This window comes from Zootoca vivipara, chromosome 8 (genome assembly GCF_965207765.1).
Source record: "Zootoca vivipara chromosome 8, rZooViv2.hap1.1, whole genome shotgun sequence".
Classification (NCBI taxonomy): Eukaryota; Metazoa; Chordata; class Lepidosauria; order Squamata; family Lacertidae; genus Zootoca; species Zootoca vivipara.
The window spans coordinates 4,463,052-4,486,690 of record NC_142591.1 but is presented as its reverse complement, the minus strand read 5'-3'; the positions used below and the strand labels follow the sequence as shown (position 1 = coordinate 4,486,690).

General features: G+C 44.3%; 1 protein-coding gene across 1 annotated transcript; it reads right to left on the bottom strand.

The window, feature by feature from the left end:
• Positions 1-1,819: 1,819 nt before the first annotated feature.
• ZMAT2 (zinc finger matrin-type 2) lies at positions 1,820-23,630 on the bottom strand. The gene is made up of 6 exons (XM_035103460.3): positions 23,584-23,630; positions 10,569-10,662; positions 10,067-10,190; positions 9,044-9,117; positions 4,674-4,819; positions 1,820-2,456 (listed from the first exon to the last, which is right to left on the bottom strand). The coding sequence occupies exons 1-6, from the start codon at positions 23,599-23,601 to the stop codon at positions 2,313-2,315; spliced, it is 600 nt and encodes a 199-aa protein (XP_034959351.3). The 5' UTR covers positions 23,602-23,630; the 3' UTR covers positions 1,820-2,312.
• Positions 23,631-23,639: the final 9 nt, after the last annotated feature.

Genomic DNA, 23,639 nt, shown 5'->3' with positions numbered 1-23,639 from the left:
GACAAAAGGTTATCAAGACATAGCATTGTTGTGCATTACTAGAAGGCCAAGGTTCTGCATCCTTAAAAGAACAAAAACATTTTTTGAAATCCGTTTTTGTCTTCCATAAACAAAGACGTGTCTTTTCTCCCCAAGGGCGCAAAGTAGGTAAGAGAAAGGGAGACGAGTGAAGATTGCAGTCTGCAGCTCCAGCAGCAATTAGCATGGCTCTAACATCCCCAGCAGCTGCCCAGAGCTCCTGAACAAGGGGAACCAGAGGCATCGGACTCCACCGATCACTTTGTCAAGATCACACAGCAGCAGCTCTAGTACGAGGAATAGGACACAGCCGGTCCCAGTGCCCACCTCCATCAGGGATCCACTGGACCATGCCATTTCTCATCAACACTAACCAAACTCAATTAGTTCAATGTGCAATAATGAGCAGTTTGTAAATGTGTCTAGGCAGGACAAGGGGGCTGTGAGAATCTACAAAGCTGCTACCTAGGGTAAAATCACCCAAAATGTACCAAACTTTTAATGTGCATGAAAGGAGCTTTTAATGTGCATGTGCATGGCACTGTAATCTCACTTCCTTTTCTGCAGCTCCTCCTCCCCTCAAATCTTGTAGGATACCGTATTTAGTCACAGGCTTCATTTCTCTCTCACATTCAAATTGAGTTTACTCTTTTGGTTTGAACAGGGACAGGTACGTGATTGGAATTAAATGCTCATTTCTATTTGGTGCACAGAAGGAGTTTGAGGCACATTAAAAGGATTTTTTTTTCTTTTTAGTTTAAAGGGTCAAGTCTCCAAGGACATTTGTATCTCAGCTGGCATAGCTACAGGCTATGTATCATTTCAATGGCATCTTCAATGGGGATTATAATCTGAATTGAAGTGGAAATATCTGAGGCAATGAAGCTGTCAGCAGTCTAAGATTAAGGAATTAAAACAGCAGCAAAGCATGATAGGATTTATTCTACATGTATTTGAAAGAAGACTCAATACACTGCGAGGCTCCATAAAGGTACAGAGAAAGACAAGAACAATGATCCCATCAATATAAAAAAAGGCAGGCACTATGAAAATCAGCTACACCAGATGTAAATCGTCCTAAACCCAAAAAGGCAATGAATGAGTCACGGCAGGTTTGCCTGAACTAAATCAAGGAAGCAATGAAAATGACATGGGGCATAAAGAGCAGCTGGAGCAGTGCAGATAACACTTCTCCAACCTGAACCACGATGGGGAAGGAGCCCCATCCTCCCTAAAACCCTCACCTGCTTCAATAAAATCCAGCAACATGCTTTCAATACGGCCAGTGACAAGAAGATGCTGGAATTCAACAGAGATTCCCTCCTCAATACCTCCATTAAGCCAAAAGGAGGCCAATTTATTGTTTCAACCTTGAAGCTGGAGAGTCAATGTGAGTGTCTGTTCAGTTATTTTTCTTCTTAAGACGCACACAGAGCCAGCAAGATCATCTACTCCTGCTGAGAGGGTCCAAGTTCTTTGTTCAGATTAGAGCACCACAATTTGCTGCCTTTCCTTGTGATCTCCCTATTTTCTATCCCGCCCCCAACCATCAGCATGGCCCTACTGAAGCCCCAAATTCATTTCTCTCGTGTGTGTATTTTACTGTGAGGGGGAGATCATACCTAAACCCTCCTCTTTTTAGCAATTTATTGGGGATGTAAAAAATAAGGGGGAAGTTTCAGCTCTATGTTCAGCCATACAAGCTATAATAGACTCCCAAGGTTACTTAAAGATAACACACACTAGCTCAACCTACAAGGATGACACATACCGTAGTACAATTCTGAAAGAAAGCCATGTATAAGATTTTTAACACTTTATTAACAGGAAAAGTGTACTCAGCAGAATGTCTCTCGCGCAGAAGGCCGTACAACATGAAGCAAGTTGTATAGGGGAAGGGGCAGCTGAAGGAAGGGGCAAGAGATGGGGGCTCCAAAAGAAACATCCAACCGCAGGCTCATCATAGGAAATGAAGAGTTTAAAAAAAATCTTGAAAATGGGTTTATCACCCAAGTGCTGTAAGGAGCTTGGGGGATGCTAAAGTTCTTTATCAGATATTTAGGTTTACCACCTCACAGGCAATTGTGATGTTATCTTTGCAGGCAGGCAGGCAGGATACGAGCAACAGCAGGGAGTAGCCAGCCCCACACAGGAAGTATGTGTGTAATTCCTTCCCAACTCCTACAGCTTCTACCAGGACATTTCGATATAAATTCTCTAAGAAAGTCTTCCAAGGGTTTTCAAGCGTCATGTGGGCAGAAACAATATCCATCCAGGTGGAAGTTCATGGCTAATCAGTGGCTCTTCTTGGTAGAGCCAAAACCAGAGAAACCCATCACAGCCGCCATCTCATCGTCTTCCTCAAACGTCAAGTCTTCTTCAGCCCTCCTTTTCTTCTCCCTCTGTTTTTCCTTTTTGTAGGCTTTGGCCTTTTCCTCCTGCAACAAAGGGAAGCTGCCAAATGAGTCAAGCTTGCTTGCGCAACCAAAATCTTAAAGACACAACTTAGGGAATCAGACTGCAGAGGCAACATTTTCTTCCCTGTCTGCACAGCAAACAATAGATGGAAGAGAAATGTTGGCTCCTCTGGTTGGTCCCAGAGGAGTAGTGGAAAGACAGCAGCCCAAAGACACTCACACAGAAGTGACATGTGAAGAATACAGTGTGTCCAGCAACTGTCAGAAACTGCTATTAAACAAATGCCAAAGGCTTCATCAGAAATTAACAGTAATGAAAATGCAGTTTTGCTTTAAAAGCAATGGACATGGATTCTGTACTGATGCCCCATTCCAACAACTGTGGTGCTGAACGATGGCGACAGACAATGTCAGTATCTGATGGCTGTTGGAACAGCCGAGTGACAGCTGCTCAGTGGAACATAAGCTGTGCTCTGAGTGGCTTTGGGGGGTTTTGGCATCAAAGGGTTTCCACAGCTCTAATCAAAATGTTTCGTTCTGTGAGATCGCAAGGCCTGGAACGGCGCCAGACGTGTTGGGGGATGCAAAAGTGTGACTTCAGCGACTGACTCCTTGGCAGCTACTGAGGCTGTCGAAGCTCAAAGGCCTCTCCTGTTTGCACAACTCTCTCAAACATGCAGGGGCACCGTGGGGCTCTTTCATAGCAGCCATTGGCAAACACAGAGAGATCAAACCCATTGGCTTGATTTGCAAAAATTAAAAAAAAAATGCTATTGGGATTGTAAAGGAAGCTACTTCTGCATTCCCCATATGGCATGGTAATTTCATTTCCCCAAACTGGTGAGCAATTGGTTTTCCTCACCTGCAGCCAAACAGCCAGTAAAAGGGGGGGGAGAGAAAGAGAGAGAGAGGGAGGGAGGGAGAGAGATATGGTGTGGCTTATCTAAAGGTTTCACCAAAACTGCTATGAAACCCTGTACAGGTAAGTCACATATCTTATGCAGGGGTTACATTTTGGGGATAGCGTGTATACGCAATCTTACTTTCTAGAGTCAGTGCACCCAACAAGTGCACCCACCAACGAGACCCTAAGTTCTGGGAGGCTCTTGTGTGATCTCACATGGTCATCCAAGTTCCCATGAGATCTCGCGAGAGCCTTCCAGAGCCCAGTGAGGACACCTGGGAGCTTAAATGCTCTCTCCATGCCAAGAAAACCTTGCGCAAAAAGACCTTTTCAGCTCTCCAACTTCTGTGCATTTAATTTGTGTGATTTCAACCAGCCGGCCTTCAACCACGTAAAGCTGAAATCACATATGTTAAACGCACATAACCTGTGAGTTACCTGAAATACTTCTGTGATTCTCCAGGCAGAAAAGGTGACATGAAGGACTGACTTGCCTATGAAAGGAGGTCTACAAATCACACATCCAGGGAAGGATCAGGATCTGTTCTTTGCTGGGATCTATAAAGGGGTCTATTCATTCTGTGTTAAATATCAACTTTCTATGCAAAAAAAAAAAAAAAGGCTGAGTTCTGCAACCTGCATAAAATATGCACATAGGCCCTGAGGAGTTAAGTGAAGAAATGGTTTCTTTTGTTTCTGGAAGGGCAAGCTGCAATGGATGGCACTGAAGTCTCTCCCATGACAAGTAATAATCCCCCACAGACAAAACCGTGTTAAAGAAAAAGGTTCTGCCTGTATCAGAAAGGGCAGCGGGGAGACAGACTAGCTCCCCCAGTCTGTCCACCTATTGTGTGAGAGAAATCATTCTAATCTTTGGCACACTTTTGGTTTCTAAAAGGAAAGAAGTGCTGGAACTGCACAGCTTCCCTATAAACAGAGCAAGACACCCTGGAAATAATGCAAGCCCTCATGAGGTTGCTGCAGACAGAATGAACTGCAGCAGGAAAAATCTTGGCTGCCACCTGCAGGTCAGTGTTGCACTGAGGAGACCAAACACAGAGAAATATTTCCCTGGCAGCTTTAGCTCCCTGCCTAAGCAACAGGACCAGAGCAATTTTTGGAGTGAGAATAAACTGGTATCAGCACTATGATGAGATCAAAAGCAACCACTATTTCAGAAATACTGGAAAATTAAGGAAATGTATTGCCACACTTCCATTTTTTAACATGTTAAATGGCTCTTTTTAGCTACCCAATTGTGACAGAAAGCCCCTTAGTTAGGTGTTATTCCTTTCCAGGTATGCTAATTGTTTCAATTCCGGGCAACAGTTCACCTCTTCTCTGAGCTCCTTCATCCTCTCCTCAAAGTCATAATCCTTCTGCTTCTCCTCCATTTTTTTCTTGTTCACCTCAAAGCGTTTTTTCACTTGATCCAGCGTGGAGCGCTCCACTCTCATAGACATGCCCAGATTCCTCTGATCTAGAAAAGGAGGGAACCAACAACACTGTCTCAGAAATCCTGCCAATATTAGCAGCGAAGCAAAAACTCTGTCCCGTTTGGGAGCAAAATATTACACTTTTCTGGATACCTAGCTTCATCTCACCCCAGCATCTTTCTTCACAACAGACCAAACTTCAGACTCTCTTAGGCAATAGAGAAAATGATTAAGAGCCAAGCTGCATCTTGAAAATCATTTTTGTCCTTACATTACTGTAGCAAAGAACTGTGAAAATGCTGTCTTTGAAACTGGCTGCTTTCCACCGTACAGTACAGCCCTGTTTTTATATGGGCAGGCTATGCTAACTCTGAAGGTTAATTTGAGATATAGGCAATCATGCTCACCAGGCTCTTAATTAATAGTGCATCAGAGTTGAAGGTCTTGATTGACCCAGCAGGGAAGAAGTGGAATAACTATCTTCTGTGCTCTCTCCCTCTTTCTGATTACCTCCATCCCCACCCCAGCTAATATCCAACTATGCATAGCAAATTAGACTTGTGCTGCAAGTGACTGGTGCCTTCTGTAACACTGCAGGATTGCCTCTAAGCCAACTGAGCTTGCAAATACTCTTTTTTTCCTACAGGAAGCAATTCCATGGGGGTGGGGGAGTGCACCTGAGTGACCATTTTGACAAATTCCATCATCTGCATGTCTGAAGTGGGATGAGACCAAATTTGCCTGCTGGACTTGTAACTCCTACAAATGGTAGCTAATGAGTCATACTCTGCTTGCTTCTTGCATCTATATCTGTCAGAGTTTAATTAAGCTAGAATGCACTGCATATATCATCTAGACATGAGGTGCAATCGGTGTGGGCCAGGAGCAGAAGGTTATTTTTGGTTATCTATCTTTTATTAACTGCCTTGGTTTACATATTGAAGGGAATAGATCAACATTTCTATTAAAAAGATTATCCTTTAGTATGTAACTGTAGAGATATCTGGTTAGCATAAACAAGAAGTAAGGATTCAAGACCTGTGTTTTTCCTTACTAAAAAAATTGGGGCTTTCCAACTTTACCATTCATTACTCATCTGCATTTACTGGAAGTAATCAAAGAATAAGTATTATATTACATTTTTTTATGTACTGCTTTTTGGCCCAGCTTAAAGCAGTGGACACAGTATTAATACTATAAAGGTATAATAAAATACAATAAATCTGTCATGAAAGACAGCAGGATCATAGCTGAACTGTGAAGACAGTGAATTGACGAAATATGATGATGATCAAGTAGCCTAGGGCTGTTGAGCATAACCTTAATAACCTTAATAACCTTAATAACCTAGAGCAAATGGCAGAACCTTGAATAACCTCAAATTTATTTAGAAAAAAATAGAACATAAAATCAAGCATGTAAGAAAATAGAAATAGAAAAATGCAGTACAGTGGTACCTCGCTAGACGGATTTAATTCATTCCAGGGGTCTTTTCTTATAACGAAAAATTCATCTAGCGAATGAAATTTTTTTGAAATTTTTTTTGCCCATAGGAACGCATTAATTTAATTTCAATGCATTCCTATGGGAAACCGCGATTCGCTAGACGAATTTTTCATAAAACGAATTCGTCTAGCGAGGCAACCTCCGCTCGAAAAATCCTTTCGTTAAGCGGAAATTTCGTTAAGCAGGGCATTTGTTAAGCGAGGCACCACTGTACTGTAATATAAAAGAAGACATGGAAAAAGACTAACAGCTGGGACCCAAATACTTGAGAGCTTGAGATATATGGCATCCAAAAGCAAAGCAAACTTTACTTTCCTCCAACTGAATTCATTTAGTCACCTGTACTATATTGATATCTAGGTGGTATACTTAAGGACAATTTGGGATAAGGAGGTTCTCTCATGTTCATGGTGTTAAAATGTCTATTTAGAAACACTAGAAGGTATAGCAGTATGAAATTTGAACAATAGCTATTTATAGATGAATTCAGGAAGGTGTGGAAATCTGTACCTGTATCAGGGAATGTCAATTATTATTTATATCTTAATTTGAGGACATCATAGGATTTACAAGCAAAATCAAAACACATTAATTTCAAAACTGCAACAGAACAATAAAAAATATAAATGTCATCAAGATTCCTGCCACAGTACAACTGGTGTCAGTTGGCCCTCTGATGGGAAGGAAACAGACCAGCTGGAGCAGGCTCTGAAATCCTCTTTGCCTGCCTCCTTTACTCTCCTGTTCCTTCCCACAGGGCAGTTGATGGGAGATGGTCCTCCTGTTGGGGGGTGAGGGAAGGGACAGTCTAGCTGGAGCAAGTACCGAGGTTTTTTGTTTGGTTAACAAAAGCAAATAAAAAAAGACCTGAAAAGACAGCAGTTGTTTCTGCATCTTCAACCAGCTCCATAGTGCATTCCCAATGTCTGAACCTTGATTCATGCTTGCATCCATGCGTCTTGGCAAATACAGCATAAGCTTTTATATATATATTAATACAAACAAATATTGCATCTCTGTCAGAATTCTACTGCTGGGGTGCAAAAACCAACAGGTCCCTGTGGAGAGATACAGTTAACCTCCACCATGTAGGGTCTGCTATCAAAGCACCACATGGAGTCTGCCTCCATATGCATAGTCATTGTTTCAGAATGGCCCCACACATCAAGAACCCTACACTCTCCACAACAGAAACTTCTAGAGATTCTAGTTTGCTCCAAATAAAGAATGCCACATGGAAGAAGCCACCTTCTGATGGGTGTTCATGTGTAGCCACTCTAAGATCAAGAAAGTCATAAAATGAAATAGGGGGGAAAGGGATGGTTGAAGCAGGGACCTCATCAACGCCCCGCCTCTAGCCTTCTGAGTGATGGCTTCCACACTTCCAAGGTGTTCTCCAATCTCCAAGGGAGAACAGCTTTTAAGTTTAAAGTATAGAAAAGTCAGAGATTCCCTCTTCTTATTAAACAAATGCTTACAAGAACGAAAGAAGAGTCTTCTGGATCAGGCCAATGCCCCACCTAGCACAGCATCCAGCTCTCACAGGGGCCAACCAGATGCCTAGGGGAAGCCCGCAAGGGGGACCTGAGTACAACAGCACCCTCCCCTCCTGTGGTTTGCAGCAACTAGGATTCAACATACAGCCTCCAACCATGGAGGCAGATCAAATTGCACAAAACACATTTCACCTATGCTCCTTCTTTCCTTGGACCACCAAGGGGCCAGCCATGGGAGAAAGGTTCCTATGTTTGGCTTCCCATTTTGATGATGGGGTGTGTGTCTTCCTAAGCCCAGAGGAGGTTGGTATGGCAGCAGAGTGGGAGGTGAAAGAGGAGTAGGCAACCACTCGTTGAATAAAGAGGCACAAGGCTGATTTATCCATTAAAACATGAACCATAAATTGTGCTTGAAAAACTAGAGGAAGCTATTGAAGAAGGACCACAGTTCAAGGGCAGAGCCTATGATTTTGCATGTTGAAGGTCCCTCAGGCAGCAGAGCAAGGGGAAAGGTCTGTGAGGTCTTGAGTGAATGATCTGACTCAGTATAAAACAGATTCATCCCAGTGACTCATCTCATAGAAACCCTGCCAACACAGCCCAATCAACTATGCCCCACAGTCCTCAGATCCTGAGACCATGAAGACATGAATGAAAGTTGCTCAGTTCTAGTCTGAAAGGAGAGACTGCAGCCTTTCCTTCAAACATTGTGAAGACTGCTCCTAGGTGTTCTCACTTACCCATGAAGATGAATAGGATACAATAGCACCCAAAGGCCTCAGTGGTGAGGGAAAACTGAACCACATCAGTGAGAAGTGAGCCTGTTCCCCCACATGGCCTTGTCAGCCACCATTATCTCAAGCCTTATTATTATTATTATTATTAAACTGCAATTAGTTTGTCAGTATCTAGTTTCAATCAGAACTGAGAAAGACTTGAGATCATAGGGCCAAGGAGACCTGTACATGGAGTAACTAATACATCATATCTTCACACCACCACTCTTGGAGCTACATGTCCACGTTGGACAGGAGGATGGAACCCTGAAGACAAGTTTCAAAGGAGTAACAAGCACCTGCTCTCCCTCTGGGATCTCCCAATAAAGGAATGAGCAGAATCAAAGGGAACTAGATCTGTGAATGAAAACTTGGCAGGTCCCACAGGACCAAAAGTTGCTGAAGGAAAATCAGGATAGCTTCCTCTGTTTTCCAAGACAGGTAACATTGTATTTCTTGGCAAATGAAAAAAACGGTGCTTTATCCTTACGTTTTTTGCCATTGATATGGTCCAAGAAGTTGATGGAATCTTTAACTACACAGTCACAGACATTACAGTAATACCTGGAAAGAAAGGGGGAAAGGACATCAGTTCTCATATCTAACAGTAGATTTATTTTACGTAAGGCTTCCTAGTTTCTATTTCATATCAAATTAAGATGAGTACTACACGAAGGCCATCTAGTCAATGCTACTGAACTTTCAGAAATAGGTTGAACACAGGCGCAATTTCTCTTCATTAAGTGCTCTGTCTTGCCATCTATGCATGTGAAAGAAAAGAAAAGAAAAGATTTCTTGCTGAGCCTAAGAGACTAACCTTTGCTACTTGCCATGTACCCAAGACTTCAGGGGCTCATGGGCTATCTCACAAAGCAAGAGCAGCACATGGGAATTTGCACAGCAAGTTAGAGCACTTGTCCCACTGCATATTTTCTCCTCCTTGAACTACCATGGTATTAAGGTAGATAGGCAGACATGGTGGTATGGAGTGGTATTTCGAGGACATTCATCCTTAGCCGCAGCTATCACCTATTAGCTCTGCTAAAAAGTTCACTCCAAACAGCAGAGGGCAGCAAAATTCCTAATGCACATCACTTTTAACTGTTTCATTTCCTCCCACATGAAGTTTGGAGGGGTGGGTGTGCCTTTTTAACCTCTTGCTTTACAGACTTGTCCACCAGTGAAAAATCTCAACAGATGTTAAGGACCAGGCATGTTCCCCTGAGGATCACTAGTACTTGAAACTAAAATTCTGGTAATCAGGTAATGCCTAAGGGGTGGAGCCCAGTGCAAAATAGGTCTACTTAATTCAATTTAAAAAATCCAGAGGAAATTCCAACCTCATTAGCCACAGCAAAATCTATGCCCTCCACGACCATGTCTGGATTCAATTTCAATCTGTTAGCCCTCATCCACCTAACCATAGTTCCCAGGCACAGTTTTAGAACAGAGATAGATGTTTAGTTGCTGTGTGCTGTATTAAGAAGCATTGCAAAGACTCAGGATGACTCACCCTCCCATCTCAGATTGCGGTGTTGTTTTGGTAATAACAATGGTTTTGCCCAGTTTGGATTCCAGGTCCACCTTGTAGTCTCGATGCCGAAGAAGCTCGCGCTTGACAGGTTGCACTGGTTTGCCTAAAACATAATCAATAAGGTTTTCTATAAATGCTTCAGTTTAAACCGGGAATTCAAAACTGTATTTCAAAATGCAAAACAATACTTTTTTTTCTACACTGGACAAAATATGCTCTTCAAGAACCTCAACTTAAGTCTTCTCGCTTACTTTTAATTCCCTGCTTCTAAAAGCAGATGAACCTGCTCTTAATCTTTCTTTGTTTCATGAACTGCATCAAGAGCACCAGGAAAGGAATAGGTTATTACAAATTTGTTTTGGATGGAAGCAGAAGACACAATTAAGTGGTCTCTATTTCTCCTCTGCAATTTTGCCCCCTGCATTATGTTCTACAAACTAAGCCAGTGGCTCTTAATGGAAGAAGTCAGTATGTTACAAACCATCTTTCTTTTCTCTCTCTTCCGTGAGTCGTTTCTCTGCAAGCTTCTCATATTCATCTTTGTCCCACTTCCGGCGAAAGTCCAGGTTTTTAGCCTACAAACCAATGGAAAATGGAGAAATTCAACATTCAATTCAGCAAAGCAAGGAAGTCTTAGTCCTGCAAACCACCAAGGGTGACTACAAACAAGTAGCCCAAGCAATCTGGCTGCTGTTCTTTGTTCTTTGAGCCAGTCAAAGTTTCTGAGCACTTTTCAAAGGCAACCCCACATAGAGAGCATTACAGCAATCCAACCAATTGAAAATGCAATTCAAAGCACTCTTCCTGGGGGTTCAGCGCTATTGAATAAAATGGGACTTACTTCTGAGTAAACATTTATTTATTTATTTATTTATTTATTTATTTGATCTATATCCCCTCTTCCTTCCTTCATGGAGCTAAAGGTCCCCCTACTGACCACACTCAGACTTGCTTAGCTTCGGCAAGATACCTGCATCACATACTTCACACCTGGGACATATATAGGATTGCACAGTGAGTCCCAACAACAGATTAATCAAAAAAATATAGCTGCTTTGCAGATGCAGGGCATGACTTTACTCCTCCACTCAATGATATAAATCAGGCATTCCCAAACTGCGGCCCTCGAGATGTTTTGGCCTACAACTCCCATGATCCCTAGCTAACAGGACCAGTGGTCAGGGATGATGGGAATTGTAGTCCAAAACATCTGGAGGGCCAAAGTTTGGGGGTGCCTGATATAAATCCGTGAAATGAAAGTGAGCACCAAGTAAAACACTCTCAATGGAATGGATGACCAATATATTCAGAGCAGGCAAAAGAAGTAGTTCTTCACCCAATATACAACTAACTTATGGAATTTACTGTACAGTGATGGCCATTAGCTTGGCTGGTTTTAAAAAGACACAGATAAATTTATGGAAGCTAAATTTATCAATGGTTATTAGCCAGGATAGCTAAATGGAATCATTAGTTTCTGAGGCAACAACTATCAGTTGCTGGGGAACATAAAGCAGAGAAGAGTTGTTGCCTTGATGTCCAGCTTCAGGGCTTCTCCAAAGCATCAGCTTAACCACTGTTGGAAACAGGTTGTGGAACCAGATGAACCTTTGATCTGACCCAATAGGACTCCTATGAAGCAGGACAAGGCGGATTTGTAAAACAGGAAGAGGCAGAGTGTGCCTTAAGTTTTTTCCCAAGGAAACAAGCACCATATCTTTAAAAAATAAAGAGGCTTCCCAATAGAATGGGGCAAACATTTGACACAGTGACACCTAGTGACACCTACGCACCCAGATTCCATGTTAGGAAATTCTAGGGCAAATTCTCCTCTTGATAAAGAAACACAGATATATAGTACAAGAGAGCAGGGGCACTATTTCACAGATGGGATGCAAAACTCAGCAACATCCAAAGATCTACTCTTAGACCCATTTAAGGTTAAAGGTAAAAAAGGCAATTTATTTTAGGAATGTGGGTTATACTTGCTTCCCAAATCTTGTAACAATTAGCAGCACATGACATAGAACCATCTGCTTGGCCAGACAGATGTGCTCTTCAAGCATAACCACATGTGGCCTAATATATAGGGGCAATGCCTCCATGGACCAGCCCTCCATCTGGTTGAGTCTGCCTCTTAATTCTGTCATTCCTGCACCAAACAGCAAAGAGCTAGGTGTTCTCAAGCAGTAGCTCCTTAGCTCTGGAAACCCATTTTTTTCTGGATGTTGAAACCTGGACCTCTACTTAAACTACCATTTGGTAGCCAGATGTAATATGGGTAGCTGAGTTTTAGCTTTCAACTTTTAAAAGAAAGGAGAGGGGAGAAGAGAAGAAAAGAGTCTTAGCATTTTCCAAGTTTTTTTAATCTGCCTTTAAAAATACTATGACTGTTTTAAATTAATGTTGCCTGCCCAAAGCATTCAGGAGAGGAGAGCTTCAAATTTAAATTATGTTAAGTTTTACATTTTTAAATTGTTACTAAGCCTGAGCCTAAGGGATACTTAGAATGAAAAATCTAAAATAAAATTAGTCAAGCATTTCTACACAAGCATTTTAATTTTGGTGCTTCTTTCTTGTTATTTCTTAAACCCTTTGCAGGATTACAAGATTTGAATTTCAGCGTAAGAGCCTTGAGACCTCTCTCTTTAGCTGTTTTTCCTTTTCTTCTTTGGGGTGGTAGTTCTACTGACAGATACTTTCTCATTTAGCCCAGCAAGACAGCATCTTCTCTCCTTGCTCTAACATTGCATCCTGGCCCTGCAACAACTATCTAAGTGCAAAAACAGCTGAAGTAGCTGAATATCATGAGTCCCAAAGTGTCATCTGGTGTGGGATTGGCAGGTTGCAACAGGCAAGAAGAGGAAGAGTTGAGACCAGGAAACAGATGCTAGAGGGCCCAGTTACTCCCAGAATCCAGCAGATTTGGATAGGGAATCAAGACACTGAATGCATATGGTTCTAGTTTTGTCTGATCTCTTGTTTTCGCTTCTTGAGATGACTGCTGCTGACTAAGCATGCAAAATATGAGTTGGGCCTTGTTCCCACCACTCTTCAGGATAGGGCTCAAACTTGCATCTCCCATTTTCCAGCCTCATTATCTCAAGCTCCAGGGAGTTTTTCATTTGTTGTTGGTTGTCTTAGTTGGTTGTCTTAGTCGGAGAATGGGCTGGAGTGTGTGCGCATGCGCTCTCTTCCAGGTCGGAGGAGCGCCCGTGCACGTGCGCACACGCTATTTCCAGCGCTCCTCCAACCCATGGGCCTTAGGTTGCCGACCCCTATCTTAGTTCCTACCTCCTTCCTGTCTAACACTGGGCCTTGAGCCCTTCTTGCACTGATGCTACCTTTCCTGGGGGGCTATCTGAATGTTCTGTTGTACTGCCTCTCTTTTCTTTCCTTTGTGTTGTGCAGTCATAAGCATGATGCCTACTAATCTGTGGATGATATAAGGAGATAAGGACCCCTGTTTGCTGGGATTCCTGGAGATTTCCAGTTGCTGTATTTTTCCTGCATGCAGTGGTTCATGCAGGCACTGTGATGTGTCTGTTTCTGGCACATTGTATGGGTTGGTGCTGAGGGAAGGGTATAATTGGGACGTTTCCTTGTCACTGCACAGATTGGCTCCTTATGATGGGGAGTTAACAGCACAGAGCTCTGTGAATGGTAGGAGTCAGGGATGTTACCATGGGCACTGAGAGAGTGACTGGTGCCCCTACAGGCTTTTAGGGTGAGTTGGGTCCCCCCCCCCGTTCCGCTTTTCTGAGGGGGGCACAGGATCTCAGCTAAGTCACACTCACAGCTGGAGGGCGTCTGAGAAGGATGCAGTCACTCCAGCAGCACACCCCACCTCCATGGCGCAGCATGCGCGTGCCCTGGGTTCCAGTGGGGCATGCTCTGCCACTGCAAAAAGGTCTGCGAGACCCTTGGTAATCGTGAGTTGTTTAACAGTGAGGGAAACCCTACAGAGCATGGACATAGGTGGGATACACTACTGGGTGGTTTCAAAGTCTGTATTGATAAAGCAGAAGAGGGCATAGCTGCCAAGTTATCCCTTTTTTTAAAGGGAAATTCCTTTATGCTGAATAGGCTTCCTCGTGAGAAAAGGGAAAACTTGGCAGCTATGGAAGAGGGGGGAGTGGTCTGCAAACAGTTCTCTCTTTCTAATTATGACTTTGGGGGAAAGGGAAAAGCCTTGACACCCTATCAAGTCATATTTCCCCTTATTAGTCAAATGAATGTTCTTAGAACAATAAAAACATGCAACAAAAGCCTCATTTAAAAGAAGTGCAGCACTGGAATCAAATTTTCATGCCACTCTCACCCCTTGCAATTCTTAAAATGGAATCACTGCAAACAACTACAGCTAAGAATTAAGAGAGCCCCAGAGAGAGGTTGAAATCTTGATTCATTTATTCCCAGAGCCTGTTAAGTGGTTTAAACATGTCATGACTAAGATCATTAGCCACTTCTCCAGGTAAAAAGAAGAAAGGAGATTTACAAGGCAGAAATTAACATTTGAGGGGGAGGGTATTTTCCAGATTCAACCTCACTGAAGCAACGCTATCACAAATCAAAGTTGGCCTGTGCCTGGAGAGAAGGCAATTTACTAGCTGCTTCACTTTTCTCCTAGATAATAAAAAGAAGCTGTAGCCTTTTGAAGATCTTTTAGCCATGTCCCTAGGCCAGGCAGAGAGAAATGAATCAAACTCAACTTCAGATCTTGCTGTAATAAGGCATGGCTTGTGATTCCAAAGAAACTTTTCCAATGTGATCAAACGAGGGGTTTGCTGGAAGCCCCAACATCTTTTAACAAGTGCTTAGCAGCTACAGTGAATCTCTCCCCAAGAGAAGACATAAGCTAAGGAGAAAAAAGGACCTCAGGCTAACGTTCATCACAGGGCACAAAAACACAGGAAATGTTCAGCTGCATAAAACAAGATTCAGTCAAAGCTCCACCAGAAAAATGTGATACTTTTGTTCTTAACGATTGTACAAATGCCATTTCTTCAAACAAAAAAACACATTTGGGTAGCAAAATGTTTGGATAAACAAGAGCGTGGTTAAGGTGAAGTGCTAGGGAAGAAAATAGTTTGTGTTTGCTGTGCCAGGGAAACACAAGAATAACCCTACTGGATCACAGCAAAGGTCAATCTAGCCCAGCTTCCTGTTCTCACATCAGTCACTGTGTAGCACATCTCTTTCAAACCTACAGTCGAGGATAGAATTTCAGCCAGAGCTCATCAATCTGATGTCTGAGCTGGACATGCACATCACCCAAGTTCTTGGCTCCTGGTACAAGTTTCTTAGCTGTACCCATAGGTACACTGCTGTTAAGGGCAAGTCAAACCAGAGTTTACATTGCCTTGTATTGGCAGATTGGTCAGAGAACTCTGTCAATTTGTGAAATTTATAAGCAAACACTCTCTGCTTCTTTCCAACTGGATCCCACTTCCAGATCCAGACCCTGGACCTATGGGGAAATTGTACCAGAGATACAGATGCCATCCTAGTATACAAACCTGGCAGACCTCTTGCTTCCTTGGCTTCCTGGCCTGCAATCCCCAAATGGTCAAACTCCTGTCTGCCCATTCCCTTCTTTCTTTCCTACTGTGCTAGTCTGTAACGGCTAGAGTGTTGGACCAGAACCTGAGAGAACAGGGTTCAAATCCCTGATCAGCTACGAAGGTCACTGGGTGACCTTGGGCCAGTGTCTCAGCAGGGTTTGAAACTAACCAGGTGCCAGCTGCATTTCACAACAAGCAACCAGTCTATTGTGAGGAAGTGGAGACGTCTGGTCACCAAGTTTGGCAACTAACACCTCCATCTGGTAGGCTGCTGCTGCCACCATACCATACCAGTCAGCTAGCTTGTGGGGCAGCGTAGCTCTAAAAGAAATGTTTCTTTTGGTGCTGTGCTGCTGTGCAGATCAGCTGATCTGTGGGGCACTGTTATGGTGACATTTGGCTCCTAGCTTTTATATCTCAATTTCTAGCACTCTGTCTCAGCCTAACCTACCTCACAGGGTTGCTGTGATAAAATGGGGACGAACAGAAGAACCATGAATGCCAAATTGAATTCCTTGGAGGAAAGGTGGGATACAAAGGCAATCATTCAATGGTGTCAAAGGACTCAGACTAGGAATGTGGTGCTCCCAACCTAATGCTTGCCTCCACAACACTATAAGCTACCATGTCAATTCTCTCTCCCTCAATTTCCCTTCCTTTAAACAGACATCTTCAACAGCAGCCCTCAACCAAAGGCTTAATTTCTAAACTCTGTATGAGTCCCAGGGCTAACATCCCAGACCTGGAAATTCAGGAGTGTTTCCACCATTGTTTTCTCACAAATACCTATAAATACCCATTTGAAAATCATGTACAGTATGTAGAATGCAAGGTTTCCAGCATTTTTCTGTTCCCAACATATTAAATACTTCTATGTTTACCTGGAATTGCTTGAGCCCATCCAAGTTGCATAGTGTAAGAATGATCTCCAATGATCCTGGCAGATCCTTTTTCTACTGATCCCTAATACAGAATTCACCTTTTTCAGCACTGTAACACACTGTGTCGATATTTTCATTGAACTATCCATTTTGATCGCAGTATCTCTTTCCTGACCAGCCACTGCCAGATCAGACATCATATATATGTTAGTTTGATTTTTTGCCTCAATGTGCATCACTTTACACTTGCTTAAATCTAATCACATTTGCCATTTTGATGCTCGCACACTGAGCATGGAGAGATAAATTTGGAGCCCCTTACAATCCCTTTTTGGGTTTTACCACCCTGTACAATTTGGTATCATCAGCAACCTCACTCCTAATTCCAGATCACCTATGCACAAGTGAAAATATTGGATCTTTATCTATCTGGTTTCATGTCATGCACACTTAGAGCTCACAGTGGAAGATGATGGAGACAGGGCACTTTGCACAAAACAGAACACACAGAACACACGTAGAAAACTTGAGCACACTGCTGTTCCTAAATTCCCAAGAAGTCCTCTCCTCAGGACCCCAGACACAAACACCCAACAACTGGAGGTGCCAGGACAGCATCAGGAGGAACAAGGAATGAAGGACAGAAACAATAGCTATCATGACTGTCTCTCATGTCTCCCCCAACCCTCCTTGCTATATACAAATACTGTATACAGTATTGCTTTAACACTCTTCCCCCAACAGCAGGGAGCACTGTCTCCCACACACAAGAAAGCTCTCTGCTGACAAAAAGCAGGCATTCCACTCATTCCCACTGCTGGAAGTGACTTGTGGACACATCTGCCTTGGTGATTACAGCTTAGATGCATGGGGAGCACAGCAGCAGCAGCAGAGAATCTTAAGCCTGAGAGGTCTCCTAATTTGACCCTCAAGGCTGTTTTGGGCTGACACACTCACCTGGCATCATATTATGTCAGGCAATAAAAGGTAAAGAAGAAGTTGCAAAGGAGCAACCAGTTTGTGTGTGCCTTGGAGGGGCTCCCAATTGTTCCTTTTGTAGTCCCAGCTTGCATTCACCACTTAAATTTGGTGCTGAACACAAGCCCCATTGCTTTTTGGGTTGGATCGGTTTCGCCTGGCTTCATATGATGTCAGGTGATGGACAGCCAGATGTCATGTGTGGCGTCTGGAAGATGGGCCACTATTTGATCTGGCCATCCCACTAAGAGTGGTTCTCAGTTTACAGAATTCCACTGCATCCCCGGAGGGGGTGGAGGTGGCACCATTTTGCTCTTCTTTCTCTTCTTCCTCACACACATTCATCCAGGGATTATGTGCTCCAGCTGCTGACAAAAGTTACGGTTCATTGTCTGTGTCTCCCTTGCACTCTCCCAAGACTATCCCCTACCTGTTCTATGTTGAACAGGAGGCTGGCCCACACCATACTCAGCAGCAGTGGTGTTCCTTGCACAGGAATCCCCAGACTACGGCCCGTGCGTCGGATACGGCCCGAAGGATGCAGTTATCTGGCCCGCAGCAACCCCTGCTGCCCGCCACCCGCTCTTACCGGTGTGGCACGGCTGCCAACTTCCAGGCAGGGTAGTCTTAAGCGCCCCTAGCGCCGTGGTGCGCCGGATCTCTCTGGCGCCCTCCCGCCTCGTTTCCCAGCGCGGTGGGCAGGTGGGCGCCGCGCACAGCGAACCGGCCGGCCGGCCAGCGGGCGAGCGCCGTGGTGCCCTACGCCACCGGGGGTCTACCTAGAGCCGCCCTGCTTCCAGGTTGCAGGAGCACTGGACATAGCTTGCGTGCATGTGCAAGCGTCATTTACGGCGCACTTCCAGGTCGGAGGAGGCCCGCGTGCATGCGCACAAGCTATTTCCGGTGCTCCTGCGACCCGGAAGTGCGCCGAAAATAGCATGTGTGCACACGTATGGGTGCTCACTTCCGTGCGCTCCCCCATCCTCCGGCCCGCCGTGATATCGGCGCTATAGGCACCGGCCCGAAGCGGGGTAAGTTTGAAGACCTGTTGCAGTTACTCCAATGACTAAGATGGTTAGCCTACTTGCCAGGGCCAGATGGACTAACAGCAAAGTATACTATAAGAAATTAAAAGACCATCTGGCACAACCATTAAAAGACGTAATGAATCAGATATTAATCACAGGAAAGGTGCCAGATTCCTGCAAAGATCCCTATATCACACTTATCCCAAAACCGGAAACGGACATGTTGTTGTTGTTGTTGTTGTTTAGTCGTTTAGTCGTGTCCGACTCTTCGTGACCCCATGGACCATAGCACGCCAGGCACTCCTGTCCTCCACTGCCTCCCGTAGTTTGGTCAAACTCATGTTCGTAGCTTCGAGAACACTGTCCAACCATCTTGTCCTCTGTCGTCCCCTTCTCCTAGTGCCCTCAATCTTTCCCAACATCAGGGTCTTTTCCAAGGATTCTTCTCTTCTCATGAGGTGGCCAAAGTATTGGAGCCTCAGCTTCACGATCTGTCCTTCCAGGGAGCACTCAGGGCTGATTTCCTTAAGAATGGATAGGTTTGATCTTCTAGCAGTCCATGGGACTCTCAAGAGTCTCCTCCAGCACCATAATTCAAAAGCATCAATTCTTCGGCGATCAGCCTTCTTGATGGTCCAGCTCTCACTTCCATACATCACTATTGGGAAAACCATAGCTTTAACTATACGGACCTTTGTCGGCAAGGTGATGTCTCTGCTTTTTAAGATGCTGTCTAGGTTTGTCATTGCTTTTCTCCCAAGAAGCAGGCGTCCTTTAATTTCGTGACTGCTGTCACCATCTGCAGTGATCAAGGAACCCAAGAAAGTAAAATCTCTCACTGCCTCCATTTCTTCCCCTTCTATTTGCCAGGAGGTGATGGGACCAGTGGCCATGATCTTGGTTTTTTTGATGTTGAGCTTCAGACCATATTTTGCGCTCTCCTCTTTCACCCTCATTAAAAGGTTCTTTAATTCCTCCTCACTTTCTGCCATCAAGGTTGTGTCATCTGCATATCTGAGGTTGTTGATATTTCTTCCGGCAATCTTAATTCCTGCTTGGGATTCATCTAGTCCAGCCTTTCGCATTGTTAGTCAAAAATTATAGGCCGATCTCTCTATTAAATAATGATTATAAGTTGTCTGCATAACATATCAGTTACAATACCATCAACTTAATTATATATTTAAGATGGACAAAAAGAAAGATTTCTTTAATGAAAACCTCTAAATTTGAAAAGGAGCTGTTAGAAAATAAGACTAAATTACTTTCAAAAATGTATAAATTTTTATTAGAATGGCATACGGAAGACGAACAGGTGAAATCAGTAATGATATACTGGGTGAGGGATTTTGGATATAATACAATCAGCAGCATGGGAGAAGTTATTGAATTGGGACTTAAAATTTGCAGCGTGCTATACTTTGAAAGAAAATGATATGAAAATGATGTATTGTTGGTATTTTAACTACTGGCAAATTAGCTAAAATGTATAAAGCAAGATCACACACATGCTGGAAATGTAAGGAAAAAGAGGGCACCTTCTATCATATGTGGTGGACTTGTAAAGTAGTAAAAGAATTTTGGGAGATGATATACAATGAATTAAAAAAAAGTTTAAAATAACCTTTTCTAAAAAGGGGAGGAGGGACATCCAAAGGAACTTATGGGGAAATTTTTTTTGCTTGATGATTGTTTGTAAATCTGAAAATTTAAATAAATTTATAAAAAGAGATTGTTAGCCTACTTTATATTCCTGCCTATAAGACTACTTTTTAACCCAGGAAAATCTTCTCAAAAGTCGGGGGTCGTCTTTTGAGAGCCAGTGTGGTGTAGTGGTTAAGAGTGGTAGACTCATAATCTGGGGAACTGGGTTCGAGTCTCCGCTCCTCCACATGCAGCTGCTGGGTGACTTTGGGCTAGTCACTCTTCTCTGAAGTCTCTCAGCCCACTCACCTCACAGGGTGTCTGTTGTGGGGGAGGAAGGGAAAGGAGATTGTTAGCCGTTTTGAGACTCCTTAGGGTAGTGATAAAGCGGGATAAAGCTATCAAATCCAAACTCTTCTTCTTCTTATATGCCGGGTCGTATTTCTTATACGGCGAGTATATCCCAAACTCTATATTTTAACTGGAAAAGTTGGGGGTCGTCTTATACGCCGGAATATACGGTACTTGTCCCTAGCAGGCTCCTGTACTCTTGCAAGCTCCATGACAGGAGGTGCAAGTGTTCCTAACATGGAACTGGTGTACAACCAGGGGCCCTGCTGAGGCAATTGATTTGTAGCATCACCTGTCTTTCTTTCACTGAAGCTGCTCAATAAAGGCTCTGACATTGACAAATGGTGTTTCTCTGCTGTGGGAGAATGCTGGATTCTTTTCCCACCTAGAAAAATCTGGCTTCACCTAGCCTCAAGATGGGACTGTGAGAAGAAGCAGGGAGCTTCATGGGCAGTGGTCTGCTTCCCTCTAATCACTTAATTTTGCAGGATTGTGAGGGATCAGGTCTCTCAGGGTGCACTAGTGGGCAGAGAGATGAGGAGCTGGGATGCCACCCAACAAGGTTGGTCCACCAGAAAAAAGGTGGGAGATAAGATTGTGGTGGGTTGCCAAGGGAGTTGGTGGGCCAAAGGGACTATGGGCCTATACAGTGCTCCTCCTAACAGGTTCTGATGTGCCTCATTGTGTGAATCACTTCCCACCTTTCCTAGTTTGGGGGTGTACCTGATTTGAACCAGGACCCCAAGAATGTGAAAAATAAGCTATCCTGCTAGTCCAAGGCTCCTCCTTTAGACTTTGCACTCCTGAAAGTTATGAGTGGGTGGTGGGTTTAGGGACCAGGAGCCAAATGCCCCATGAATGCAATTCCTGTCTACTGCTATAGCTGCTTAAAAAAACTGCTCTGTGAAGCTTGCTGTGTGGGTTCAAGTTCTGAGAGCCTCACCTCTTCTGGTTCTGACATGTTTTGGGGGTGGCGGGCAGGGGCAGGCATGTAAAAGGTGAACAGGGTTCTCCAACTTCTCAACCCTGTGCCCTATGAAGGGAGTTACTAAAAACAGCTGCTTTCAGTTTGCGTCCTCCTATGGTTTCTTACCAAGTGTTTTCCCCCCAGCTGAGTAGGCTCTTCTCCCAAGAGGCCTGTGTGTGTCCTCTGCAGGTATCTTGCTGTGGAGCTATGTAGACACTGTGTTTTGTGTCCTCTCCATCCTTCTTTTTGGGAGTTGTGCTTTAAAAGAGCACTTGTGAGCAGCTTGTGGCATATGGGGATTTGAACGCCTGTCTGTTGGAATGCCTGCAGACTTGCAGTATCAGGCTCACTGCTGGCTGTGCCACAGGGGCCATAAGTGATGTGTGTACGGTGAGGCATAGTGTCCCCCCCAACATTGTGAGCTTCATTGGCTTCTACCATGTGTGGATGGAATATGGGCACAGTCTGGTGGAATTTCATGGGGACACTTGGTGCATATCTGATGTTTTTACACCATTTTTGTATCTTCTGATTGTGCAAGTTCCTCTCCTGTCCATCCAAATTAAACATGCAATGGATACAGCAGTTGTTCAACCTGCCTAACAGCTGTGTACCTGAAGCCCCAGAGTAATGAAAGTATTTTATTGTTCTGTGAGTGATGTAGTGGCTAGGGTGTTCAAATCCACACACAGCCATAAAACTGACTTGCTGACACTTTGGCCATTCTAGAATGATCCTATCTCATAGGTTTGTTTTGAATATATGCAACTCTAAGCTTCCTGGAGGAAAAGGATGCGATAAAAACGTTAAGTCAGTAAAAATCAAGTTCTCCTGCAGAAATAAGTAAATAAAATATTTAAGTTCCTCTTTGGAAAGAAAGCAACCAAAGGCAGCTTTTGGGTCTACAACTTTCTTGTGCTATTTTGGGGTCTTGGGTGACACCGCAAATGAAGGTTGCACCTCTGAATTTTGCAGAAACCATCTCTCTCTCTCTCTCTCTCTCTTTGTGCATGCCCAAAATATTACCAGCTCCAAGAAGACACCAGCCATGTCATTTCTACATTCTGCTTTCATACCCAGCTGGCAGTTCAGTCTCATGCAGAGCTGGGCTACCTAAACTGGATTATTTCAAGGGGCTTAGGTGCAGCTAACTTCCACAGGGCCAAGCTGCAAGTCTCTGAGGTCTGTGGCAGTTAAGAGCGCTGCATCCCACAAGACACAGGTGAGCACAGAGGCCTCCGCGGGCACAGCAGCTCCCAGATTTCACCCAGAAGTCCGAAGGCGCAAAGCAGAACGAGAGCAGGTAGGCGAGCGGCTGCAGAAAAGCAAGAAGCAACCATGGCCAAGAAACAGCAAGAGCTGTAAAATAAAGATGTGACTCCGCGCACACGCCCAGAATGCAGTTTTGGAATTCTTCCCCTCCCTCAGGACCTTAGGACAGCACCAACCTAAGACGGAGCAAAGGCATGTTTTTGCCTCCTGGCCATTCCGGAACTTTCACTACAGCAGGCATCCCCAAACTGTGGCCCTCCAGATGTTTTCGCCTACAACTCCCATGATTCCTAGCCAACAGGACCAGTGGTCGGGGAAGATGGGAATTGTAGTCCAAAACATCTGGAGGGCCGAAGTTTGGGGATGCCTGCACTACAGCCTTTTAAACAGAGACCATCTGCTGCTACGTCCGCAGCTCCAGCTGATCTCGGGAGAGGACGAAATTCGGATCCGCCTTCCTTTCAGGAGCCGCGAGGCTCTTCGTTAGCTTTCCTTGCCGGCACCCTCCAAGACGTGACCCTCTTCGTGACCCGACTAAACAACAACAGGGCGCTTACTTGTGAGTAAACACGGACAAGGACGTGACAGGCGCTGGGGCGGGACCCTCGTCCGCCCGAACGGGGCCTGAAGGGGGGGTCCCTGGTGTGTCGTCCCCCCCACGGGAAGCCGGTGGGCGCAGGTTGCGGGGGTGGCAGGAGCGGGAACTGAGGGGGCTTTCCGCCCATGCCCCCCAAAATGCTTAAAGGTTAAAACAAGGAACAGAAAGAGCCCTTCCTTCCTCCTCCTTTTCCAAAGTAAGCCCATTACCTACCCCGCTGCCCGACGCCATCTTGCCCAGGAAGCGACCCGGTGAGTCGTAAGGTGTCG